Here is a 12856-nt window from a genome sequence, read left to right as displayed (position 1 = left end):
AATCAATAACTGACCCAAACCGAACCATAAACACCCATACTCATGGCTATGGCTGAGCCAAATCAAGTTCACCAAGCTTGATTCAAATTAATTTTCCATGGTGTTTTAAATCAAAGGAAGGTCTATGGTAACATGAATTGGTCCTTGAGGGCAGCAAAGGTGGTTATCAATTGAAGTTGCCAAATTCAGCAAATTAAGGAGTCAAGTTATTAAGGTAAGATTAGATCATATTCTACATATTTTAGTAGGTATTTGAACTTGTTATAAATTGGTAGATATGAATTGAATACATGGAATTATGTATGTTGATGTTGAAGTGTTGTTGAGCCATGTAAGGGGGCTGTTGTAGTTGGAATTGATGAATTAATTTTAAGTAGTATTTTGGTTATTGTTTTCATGAATTATGTGATGAGAGGAATTAAATGGTTAAATTTGAGGTTGCATTTGTTTTGTGGGCTGTTGCAGAACTTGTGATGATATTAACATGGTTTTTTTGCATATGAATGAATAATGTTGTGGTCGTGTGTGAGCTGGTATAAATCACGAATTTGGATGAAAATATTGTATGGGATAATATATGAGAAACATAGGTGGTTTTCTTGGTGTATTCGTAGGTGTTCGTAAGATAATCGGGCATCTCTTTATGTTGTGGTTAGGGGCTGTTTTGATATGTTGTTGTTGTTCTTGTTGAACTTGGAAGATTAATGATAATTAAGACTATACGTTGTGTTGTATGTTGGTTGGGTTGTTATAGGGTTGTTTAGATGAAAATGCTATGACTATTGGTCATTAAGAATTACTTGAATATGTGGTAATCATATGTGGATTATTATCAAATGTTGTGAATGTGGGGCTGTTTAAAATGTTATGTGGGCTGTTCAGAGTATCCTTGAATCTTATCTTGGCTAGCCTTAACATGGTATTTGAATGTGTGATTGTTGATGTTACTTGATGGTTGTATGGCTGACTGGGATGTGAGAGAAGTGAGCTATATAGAGGAGGTGTTTTCCAATTATCTAGAAATAACCTAACGATAAAGTACGTTTAATACCTTTCCATAACTTAACCATAGTACTTAACATCTTAATATAGGTTGAGGCACTATGGGCAGCGTATACATATTGTGACAAATAGGTGCTAAAGGTATGTAAAGCCTACCCCTTATTTCTTTTGGCATGTCTTAGATATAAGTGATATATCATATAAGCTTTGGGGTAATTCCATTCATCAGTTTCAAGTATGATGCATGATTCTTATTCACTTCTTGACGTTAGAACTCTTGAAGTAGTTGAGCTACTGCCACTGAGTTTTCTATACGTTGGACAGTAGTTGGTATATGAAAGTCCCTAATCTTAAGGACCCTATAATGATCAATGTCCTTAACTTTCATAAGCTGTCTCGCGTTATGTTGATACGTGTCTATGATCCCTGAGGCTTTATTTAATATAGTTCATAATGACATTCAAAGAATACTGAACATGACTATCATCCTAATACTCAAGTATTGATTAGTCTACTTATCTATTGAGTCTCAAATGATGATCTAAATGCAGATGGTTACTCACTACTTTGCTTGTGCATACTGTTATTATATCTTTCACCGAGTCCCTTACTAGAGGGACGGGTATGTTATCACACATATTTTACTACATGATGCAATGATATGGTTATGGTACCGAGTCCTATGATGGGCCGGATACGGTATATGTGCGTACGAATTTATTCATCGAGTCACTTATCAGAGGACTGGGTATGATATATGTATATGACGATTATGACACAGAGTCCCATAATGTCCGGGTACGGTATATGACAATCATATGCATGATTTGTTCCATAAGGCACAGTACAGAGAGTTCTTGATTATCATACTTGACACTTGGACTCTCTACTTCAGTTCTGACCTTTCTTACTGTATTTCATGTTTTATATACTTAGTACATTTCTTGTACTAACCCCCTTCCTTTGGGGGTAGGAGGGGAGCTGCATTTCATGCTCGCAGGTACAGATAGCCAACTTAGGATTTTTATTCATTTGTTTTGGAGTGCTCCATTGTCCTGGAGCCTAGACCTTTTGTATAGATCTTTTGATGTATATATATATTCATTTAGGGGTCCCGCCATATGATACTGATGATGCTCTTAGAGGTCTATAGACACGTGTGTGGATTGTGCATGAATGTTGTTTGGCTGGGTTGATATGGCTTATTTTGGGACATCCCCATACGTAGTATAGTGTCAGGCTTGTCGGCTTGCGAGTATATGTAGTGGGACATTTCCGCATGTTATGACAGCCTTGTCGGCTTATGTACTATGTTACCCGTTGATAGTTGTAACTCCTAAGGAGACAGGTTGCATGATATATATGTTTATGTGACAGTTATGAGACTAGGTTTTGGGTCTTTATAGGTTTCATACTATGTTTAGTTGTGGCTTGATCATATACCTCACAGGTGTATTTACAAGTGTCCAGCTCAGGCACTGGTCATGGTGTACAGGGTTTGGTTGTGACAAAGATGGTGTTTTCTTCTGAGTTGGTTTGGGAACCGAAGAAGGTTTAGGAATGATGGTCTTTTGAACTACAAAATGACGTTCACAGCGATGCAAAAGATCTTGTGGAGTAGGAAAAGGTACTGGAGAAGAAGAGGCATGCGAGGGTTTATTTTTCTTGCTCTGACACAGAGCTTGTTGTAAAATTTTCCTCTTCCTGTCGCTTCTTATTTCATGTATGAGGAATTCTTTAGGATATAGAAGGAGGAATAGATTTAGAGACAGGTTCATCATCAAGAATCTCAATGGATTCCCCAAAAAACCTACGCAATCTAGACTGCACTTTCTTAGGAATGAGACTTACAAGAGGTACATCATCACTCCAGACAGTTTGAAGAGGAACGATGTCTAAGCCTTTAGGGTTCTAAGAAAAACAAGGACATGAGGAAATGTTAGAGAACCTAATTTTTTGAAGGCGTTCCAGGCTGTAAAATCGGAGAGTTTGAATGGAATGGAAGGGGGAATAACAAGTGTCTCAGAGGCAGTGTTATGCAGAACAAGAGCTAGTGAGTCAGAATCCTTAGTAGCAATGGATGTTAACACATCAATCCTTAGTAGAATGCTTCATAGCTTCACAAAGATTAGATGTGGACGTTAACACACCAATCCACAAAAGTCTATTCCACATTTGCGCTTGTACTTGGATATTGATAACCTGGGTTCAAATACCAATTTGTCACGATCAAACTCATTGGGCCGTGCAGGCACCCACTCTAACACCTAAGTAGGAGAACCCTCAATCCCCATAAAGGTATAATATGCAAAAACTTAATAAAAATACAAAAATAATATCCTAAAAGAGACATAAAAACACCATATATTAAATTAAAACTCTAAAGTTAATTACACAATAGTATTCTAACACCCCCAAGGATACTGGTCTAAACAGGTACAAGAGCTTCTAAAGATACAGTGTATAAATAAAGTAATGACATAACTCCTACCAATAGGAAGGAAAACTAGAAGCTATTAGAGAATCATCTTTGTCTTCACCTATGGAACATCACTGATCATACAACCAAACTATGTCAAGTGGTATAAAATGAGTAGTTTCAATAAAAATAACACGTACTACTAGGAATCATCAATCAACCCAATACACATAACATAATATAAAGAAATTAACAAGAAGAAAACATGCACTTAATAAAATACACCCGCCAAACTCTTACCATTCTCATTAACCTCTTAATGTTCTTCAAGCGTAGCACTTATCCCTTCGAGTTGGTCCGTTGTCAACTCTAATACAGATCAAGGCCTAGACTTTATAAACATAGAGGAGCTTCCAAAATACAGCCACCACTAACTCTATCTAACTAGTCTAGTACCTTTCTTCAAGCTTTCACACTGGCACCTGACCTTAGAATATTTGACATCTCACTTGCAAGAGGACAACATTTAGGTGGTCTAAGGCTCTTCTCTATCCTATCCATATTGGCCCACCATGGCGGTACCTAACCTGCTATGGCAGCCTCGCCATAGTGGGATTCCTCTTGCAGAGCATCCTGCCCAAAGACAGAATCTCTGAAATACTTTCCCAATACCTTCTTTAATAAATGTACCAATTGAAAACCATCAATATTTGATTCTAAGTCATTAACCTCACTAAACAACCCAACAACTTCCCTCCACTTTTTACCCACGACCTCATGCCTATGATACAGACACATCGAGCAACCACAACATAGTAACACAGATGAAACCTTTAGGGTACAAAATTTGATAACACTTGGACCTTCGATCCTTTCATATTAATTATTACACAAGATGATCATGTTCCATTACAATTGTGTCAGTTCCTCTATCATCACAATATAATCAGGATACACAATCACTAATTATTATAGCATCACTCGAACTCCACTCCTTAACTTGAATCCGTTTATATAATGAATATGATTAATCACAATTACAATAATCAATAGATTCTATCAAGGAACCATAACACATACTTGGTCCTCCCATGGAATCCACACCCAAACTTTTCATACGTATCGGTGCACCCGATCCAATATATACCAGCATGGTATCCGATCTGATTATGTGTCGTCATGAAACCCAATCCAATAACCGTAATCACAATCACAATCAACAATGAATAGTCCACACACTTGCATAATCGAGTATCAAGTTCATTGCATGTAATTAATCACCATATTCATTTCATTAGGTTCATTATATTTTTCCCTATTCACATACATGCATTCAATACTATCGATACAATTAACAAGCATATATACCACAGAAGGAAAAATAAACCATCACCTACAATTACACATATATGCATATCCCATTATATACAACAATACCCCAAAACTGGACCACCCCTTTTTGTTTATTACAAGTCTAAAGATCATAACAACCAGCAATCTCCCTACATTTAGTCTCACAAGAGTCACCAACCTCTCAGCAGATATTACCAAGGTTTTCATTCAAGTACGGAACCACTATTATTAGTCACAGGCTAATTATGACCCATATACAAATACATTACAGTATTAAATAGTAATAACAATCATTTAGCCATCCAAAATCTATGCCCGAAGGCCTAAGCATGAAATTTCCAGTCAATCTACAATATAGTATTCTTGGAAATAAGTTTACAACTACTCAATTGAGAATACCTAGCCTACCTACACGTCAAGCCACTGCAATAAGTAAGTTGTACCGCTAATGTTCTTCCTTCTTCTTCACATTTCCAAAGACTAAATCATCTGATAATAACAAGTATAGGAGTAATTAATAAAGTACTCTCCAAACAAATATTTTGAATTCAAAATCACTAGTTCTATCCTCCAATCTACTAAAAAAACTCTATTTTTATGAATGGTTAGATCAATTTCTAGTCCCAATGACATAATCCATCAATACTAATTCAATTTCAAGAGATTTTCAACTTATTAATTTTCTTTATACCAGAAAATTTTATCTAGGTTAACTTTATACATCCACCATGATCAATGTAATTTTATTCTAAGGATTAAAAAATCAAATGATTGATAGATTGATGGAAGAACTTACCTTGAAGGAGGAAATCGATGGAAAACCAAAGAAATCGCCCCTCTTTTGCCCTAGCCTAACCTTGGATGAGTTTTGAGAGTAAAATAGTGTTTTAGATCTAAAAATAGCATTTAACTACAAATAGCCCACTGTGGCGGGTCCCGCTTGGCATCCTAATCCCGCCATGGCTGCCTCTACTGGGATAGTGTTCAGTAAATGGTCATAACTATTTTTTCCGAACTCCAAATAAAGCAAACTTGTGGCATTGGAAAGAGGACACATGGACCTTTAATTTGATAGGTCAGAGGCCACCTAATTCTTTATAGGCTGAGATATGTGGTCGTTTGAAGTTGACCTTATTTTAAACTTAAGCCCAAAACTAAATTGAAAAGACACTTTCAACTTAACTTTTTGATAGGAGCATTGTATGACCTTAATTCACAACTAATACACTCACATACTAAGAAATTGATCCTAACCTTACGATGAATGATATTCATATACTTTTACCGCATATATTTTTAGTAATGACGAAATAGGTTGTTACAATACCTTTGGTACCAATATGCATACATTGTGATAATCAAGATGCAATAGGTAGGACATGGAGCATGATGTATAACGGAAAGTCTTGTCATATAAGACATACATAATCACTCTAGAAAACTACTCTCTAATGAAATTATTACAATTGACTATGTGAAGTCAAAACATAATGTGTAGGATCCACTTGCGAAATGCCTAACTAGAGAGGAAGTTGAGAGATCATCAAAGGGAATGGGTTTAAGGCTTAGGACAAGTCATCATGACGGTAACTCTACCTAGCAGACTGAAGAACTCAAGAGCTAGGTTCAAGGAGATTAAACAAAGTTGTGACGATGTTCGACATTATCAAATAACTCAATTCATTTTCGTGATGAATACAATGTTTAAGAAAAAGAATAAAACATTACGGATTTTTAACGAGTTAATAAAGGTTAACGTATTTTAATGGTTTCTTGGTTTGGTATATTTGACCAAATAGTGTATCTACGTGATGATATGATTAGAAATCATCTATGTGAGTGTGAAATGTAAGCAGATTTAAAGAGGATGATTGTAAAAACTCATTCTCTATACACTCATGAAATCAGGAGATGTTCATGGATGAAACGAGCAAAATAGTGAGAACTATAGACGATAAAGGACTGATTGTGTAACCGAGTATATCCGACATATGTTCACTATGAAAAGTTCAAAGGGAAACTTACTTATCTAGAAGTAACTAAGCATTGCATATAAAGTACACGGTTGTCCGTTTCTTTTCCTTGCCGTCATTTTCATTCATGCGGGGGATTGTTGAATTTTAAAGGTGTAAATGAAAAATGAAGACTTGTGACTTTTTTGAAGAGTTGGGATTTTCCGAAAGGTGTTGACTTTTTCGAAGGGGTATGACTTTTTCGAAAAGTTGTGACTTTTTTCAAGGGTTGTGACCTTTTCGATAATGGAGAATAAGCATATGTTCATACTATCCTTTGTTATCTACAAATAGAGGAGTTTCCTTTCATTTTTTCAAAAATTAAAAAATTCTAAACTTCTAGCTTCTCATTCTGCACAAACAAATTCTAGTGTATTCTACTGCCTTTGAGTGATTCGCTGACGTCGTGGTTTTAGGTATCAATACACCAGTGTTGGGAGGATATATTCTGTTAACCTCAGGTACTTGATTGTAAGAATTTTTTTAAGGACACACTGTTCATTAAGTTGGCTCGATTTTCTTCTTTTCAATATTACTTCTATATTTTTGCAGATTATGTTTTGTTTACTGATTTTAACTTTCTAGTTTTGAATATATACTTTAAACTTTGTTGTTTCTTATGAAATTCTACAAAATTATTGTCAAGCTAGTTATTATTTTTATCATATTATAATAAATGTTTATCGAAAGATTACCTATAAATTATTATTACCTAATAAATAACTTGTTTGTGTAAATATTTGATACACGATAATGCATAAAACATAAACTCAAATTAAAGCGAGGTTGAAATGGTAAACTAACTAGAATCAAACCGTAATTTTATGTTTTGATTCATCTTATGATTTAAATTTGGTTCGAGTATCGCGAATCATCTAAAACTACATTTTGATTTGGTTTAAAAAATCATTAGCAACCAAACCAATTTAAAATGAATGTTTTACTGATTTTTTCTTCTTTCTGAATAAATATATTATATACATGTTTGTGCATGATAAAATGTTATTTTACCTTGTACATTATTGTTGATCAATCTGAACTGGCAACCGTTTTCAGCCAACAAAGAATCACATAAAGTAAAGATATGTAATTAATAAAAGGCATTTAGAATCTTGGCTTATCCTTGTACAGTTCTCATTAATACTTTGTGCATTCCTTCCTATATAAATATATCACAAGTCAGCTCCTTAGGCTAATTTAAAGAAAATTTTGTCACCCAACTGTCCCCTCATTCCTCCCAAAACTTTTAAATCCTCCAACACCCTCTGTCCACCAGACAAAAATGACAGGTTTTAATTTGAGAAGCTTCACATCTCTGCTTATCATTGCATTTCTTGTTTGGTCAGAAACATGCAATGCCAGAAGAGGCAGGCATTGGAGACAAACCACAACTTCCTTCACTTCTCTGTACAAGAAGAAAGGGAGCAACAACCATAAAAATGGCAAGTCAAATCCAAATCAATCACTCTCACATTCTCTACCCAACATGCCCACCAGCAAAGGATATTCAGCCACCACTTTCAATGTCAGGGACTATGGTGCCAAAGGGGACGGAAAAAGCGATGATACCAAGGTAAGTTTTAATTTTCATCCATCATGACCAGTGCTGTCAAATGTGAGGTGCTTTAGGATCTTCATCAAGGCTCTAAGGCACAATTTTCCTTCACAACAAGGATAATATCGATCCTAAAAAGGCAACACCAAACAATTAATATTTCACTTTACCGTAATGTTTTTCCAATTTTTTATTCATATATTTGTTATTCTCACTTATAATTACAGTAATACTCTTGAACTACACATACATGTTTGTATTTTTTTTTCCCTCTAATTGCTCCTTCGACCATATGCTTTACTTACGGTTTGCACTTAAAGCCGAGAGCTTTTTTTTTTTTGTGCGTGCTTTTCGCCTTTGATGACACTAATCATGACCTAGTTAGATCCAAACATGTGATCCGGCTCTTTTCCAGACCTACCTCGCGCATAAGGGACTATATATCCTTCATGATCTAGATAGAATCATGTTCCAGGTACACAAAAGGAAATATTAAAGCCACAGCAAAGAATCTATCCAAACTTATATATGAAGGTATTCACTCTCCCATATGAATAAGATCATTCAGAAAAGTCGAACTAGTGATGCATGGGCAAATAGAATGCATAACTCCTTTTATTCACTAAATCCTTTTATTCCTCTGTTTTGGGAAAATTAAGTACCTTTTGTCTTCTTGACGAGGGACTCCAGCAATTATACATTGTAATGTTGAACAACTCCTGAGATTATATTTGCCATGAATAATTGATGTCATTTTGTAATTTACCAATCTATGATTTTTATGCAAGTTTACTAGCAATTGGTTCTTAAAATTATGTCAATGTTAGCATATATACCATGTTTTACACTGTGCTTTTAAGTTATACTTTTACAACAATGAGTAACGTTAAAACTGATAATTCTTGACATGAAACCCAGGCATTCGAAGCGGCATGGGCAGCTGCTTGTAAAGTGGAAGCGTCAACAATTTTCGTCCCATCAGAATATGTATTCCTCGTAGGACCCATTTCATTCTCTGGTCCATACTGTCAGCACGACATTATATTTTGGGTAACTTAATTCTCTACCAAATTGCTAATACTTATACCAATTCTCTTCTTTTTCACTACGAAATTTCAGAAATCACAAGTTTTTTCTCTACAACAAAAAGGACATTCATGTGGCATCCTGCTTAGATCATCACATAACCATTCATACAGAGGCGAATCCACGATGTTTGTGGGTTCCCGCACATTTCAAATTAAAATATAAAAAGAGACAAAATAAAGGATTCAAACGCTTGACCAAGAGAGTAAAAGGTCATTCTCTCTCACTGGACCAAACAACACACTTTATTAGTGGGTTGCCAGGTCATTTTTCTTATATATTTACTAGATTTTTCAACTCAAATATAGAATTCGTGCAAAAGTTATTGTGTTCATGGGAACCCCATCCAATGACCTAAATGCACCCATGCATTCATAATTTTGAGCTTTCATTCATCATAAATCACTCCACATTCAAAATCCTTTACTAGTTTCAGCCTTAAAAACTGTAGAAAAGAAGATCAACATGGAATTCCAAGGTGTTGTTATATATGTTTTAAATCCACTCCCTCTTAATTTTTTGCAGCTAGATGGTACGATAATAGCTCCAGTAGATGCCAAAGCTTGGGGTTCAGGTTTTTTGCAATGGCTTGACTTCACAAAACTAGTCGGAATTACAATTAAAGGAAGCGGCAAGATTGATGGAAATGGTGCAGTTTGGTGGCATGATACACCATTTGATGATCCTATAGATGATGAATCAAAATTAACTATTCCATCAAACAGCACTACTCAGACAAATCTTCCCATTCCTGTAATTTTTGCTCGATCCACCGCAGTTTCTTCTACAAATGTTTTTTCCTTTTCTATTTCTTAATTCTAATCACTGTCCGAAATTTCTGGCAGATAAGCAGTTCCCTAGGTGGAAGAATGCCAGGCATTAAGCCAACAGTAAGGACTACCAACGACACAATAACGTTCAAGTCACATTTTTTGGGCATGAAGTGTTGTGCGGATTTTTTAAAGTGTTACTGTTGCGATGCAGGCTATTAGATTTTATGGAAGTTTCAACGCTACAGTCACAGGCATTACAATTCAGAATAGTCCGCAATGTCATCTCAAGTTTGATAACTGCATTGGGGTATCAGTATACAATTTCAGCGCGTCATCACCTGGTGATAGTCCTAATACTGATGGAATCCACTTACAGAACTCCAAAGATGTCCTTATCCGCAGTTCCAATGTTTCATGTGGTAATTATTTTTGATTTCTAATTTACTCCTACATTTTTGCTTCGTGCAGGAGATTTTCATATCCACAGTTCCAGCAGTGGAAAATACACTCACCATCATGCTTTTTTCTCTGTTCAGGAGATGATTGTGTTTCAATACAAACTGGAAGCTCAAATGTTTATATACACAATATAAATTGTGGGCCAGGACATGGAATAAGCATTGGAGGGCTTGGGAAAGATAACACAAAAGCTTGTGTTTCAAATGTCACTGTGAAAGACATCATTATGCATAACACAATGAGTGGTGTAAGGATTAAGACATGGCAGGTATCGATATATACCATTTGCTAGTTTCAGTGAAGGAACTCCATAAGATCTTTAAAACATTCTTCAAATAAATAGGAAAGACGGCTATTGGAGTCCCAACATTCAAATAACGGTTTTCTCTAGTTTTGTGCTGGCTAGGTTTTCCTAATTAATTCCAGGATTTTGATTGTAAAAAGAAAAATCATTTTCTGTCTGCAGGGTGGATCAGGGTCTGTGCAAGGACTGATGTTCTCAAACATTCAAGTTTCTGAAGTCCAAATACCAATTGTAATTGATCAGTTCTATTGTGACAAGAGCAAATGCCAGAACCAGACATCAGCAGTGGCTTTATCAGGAATTATCTATGAAAAAATAACTGGAACATATACAGTAAAACCCGTGCATCTTGCATGCAGCGACAATATGCCCTGTATAGACGTGACCCTGAAAGAAATCCAACTAAAGCCATTGCAACAGCAATACAACATGTATGATCCATACTGTTGGCAAACTTTCGGACAGTTGTATACTCCTACCATTCCTCCAATTCAATGTCTGCAAGTTGGCAAGCCATCAAGCAGCACGATTCCAGCTGATTATGATCAATGCTAATTAGCAGCACGACATATATTTTGGATTTGTGATTCCGGAAAGGTTCTGCTGATCCCTATTACACCAACATAGAACATGAATGCTGATTCTTAATAGGATTAGAACACATAGTATGTCTTTCTTTACAAGCATTACTTGAGCTTCCCTCCTGTTGGGAATTTCTATAGTATAAGGTGCTGGTGTTTGACGGAATGACTACTCCACAATACTATATGCTAACTAAGACAGATCCAGAAATTGAAGTTTATGAGTTTCTATCACGACCTCAAAATAAAATATAATAACAATTGATCAGTTCACAATAAAATATTTAGCGATATTTAGTGGATTTCTTAAAACACATGCAAGGTCTAGGCAAAAGCTATTGGGTTCACATGAATCTGTAACTTATAAGCTAAGTCCACCATGATAAACCAGTTACAATCAAAAGCACAAGGATTTGTCTCTCCAGACATTAGTTGTTTCTTCAAATAATCTATCACTTTGGAGACAAGAAATTGGTAAATAAAGGGTTAAGAATGCAACACTCCAATCTATTTCAAATTTGTGTCATTCAAGAACTTTAATGCAACATCCATCTTGCAGGAATGACCTTGTTATCATTCATTGAAATGATCAAGATAACTTCGGAAACATAGCATGTCATCTGGATTCTGCAGAATAACTAAGCGAATGGTGTGTGTAACAGACCTTGACTGAGTTTTTGAGAAAAGAGGGAGAGGAGGAGGGTAAAGACAAAAAAAAGTATGAAATAGAGGTAGAATATTTTCAGCTTATGAATTAAAGTAAGGAGAAAGCACCTTTCTTCACAAAAGTAGAATAAATGTATTTATTTTATGGAAAAGGGTTAGATATCTCTCTTAACTGACGGAATTGATTTAAATATACCCATCAAAATTGACAGCAAATTTGTCCTTAAATTTGATGGAGGGACATTGGTCAAGCTCAGAATCAAAGGATGTTGATTCATGTGAGTCCAGTAGTCCACCAAATGTCAAGGGACAAAATTCTTGACTCAGAACAGTTAGAACAATAAAGAACAATCTACACAACAGAAAGTAAAGGAACACACGATGTTTGCTGACGTGCCGACATTAGACGCAATATTTGAGGCTTTTAACTATGAATAAATCCAGTTCTTAAGTAATAGTTGTGTTATTTGATAGTTTTTGTCTTTTAACAGGAAATCAAACCTAGACAATGTATGTTGAAAGGACTATCTGACGGAGTGCATAACGGGGCTGTCACTTGCCTGATGGAGGATCAATCTTGCCGTCGAGTTGAAGAAGTAAATAGACTTTGGTGGATCAGCGTGACTGCCAATCTGACGGACTGTCA

General features: G+C 35.6%; 1 protein-coding gene across 1 annotated transcript; it reads left to right on the top strand.

The window, feature by feature from the left end:
* The first annotated feature begins 8023 nt into the window (after positions 1 to 8023).
* Positions 8024 to 11597, top strand: LOC129871156 (polygalacturonase At1g48100-like). Its single transcript, XM_055946041.1, has 7 exons — positions 8024 to 8359; positions 9260 to 9391; positions 9953 to 10095; positions 10281 to 10317; positions 10412 to 10619; positions 10737 to 10927; positions 11126 to 11597. Exons 1-7 carry the CDS (start codon positions 8069 to 8071, stop codon positions 11516 to 11518), a joined length of 1395 nt encoding a protein of 464 aa, XP_055802016.1. The 5' UTR covers positions 8024 to 8068; the 3' UTR covers positions 11519 to 11597.
* The last annotated feature ends 1259 nt before the right edge of the window (positions 11598 to 12856 follow it).

This window comes from Solanum dulcamara, chromosome 10 (genome assembly GCF_947179165.1).
Source record: "Solanum dulcamara chromosome 10, daSolDulc1.2, whole genome shotgun sequence".
In the NCBI taxonomy this organism is placed as follows: domain Eukaryota; kingdom Viridiplantae; phylum Streptophyta; class Magnoliopsida; order Solanales; family Solanaceae; genus Solanum; species Solanum dulcamara.
This window is presented reverse-complemented; position numbering and strand designations above follow the sequence as displayed.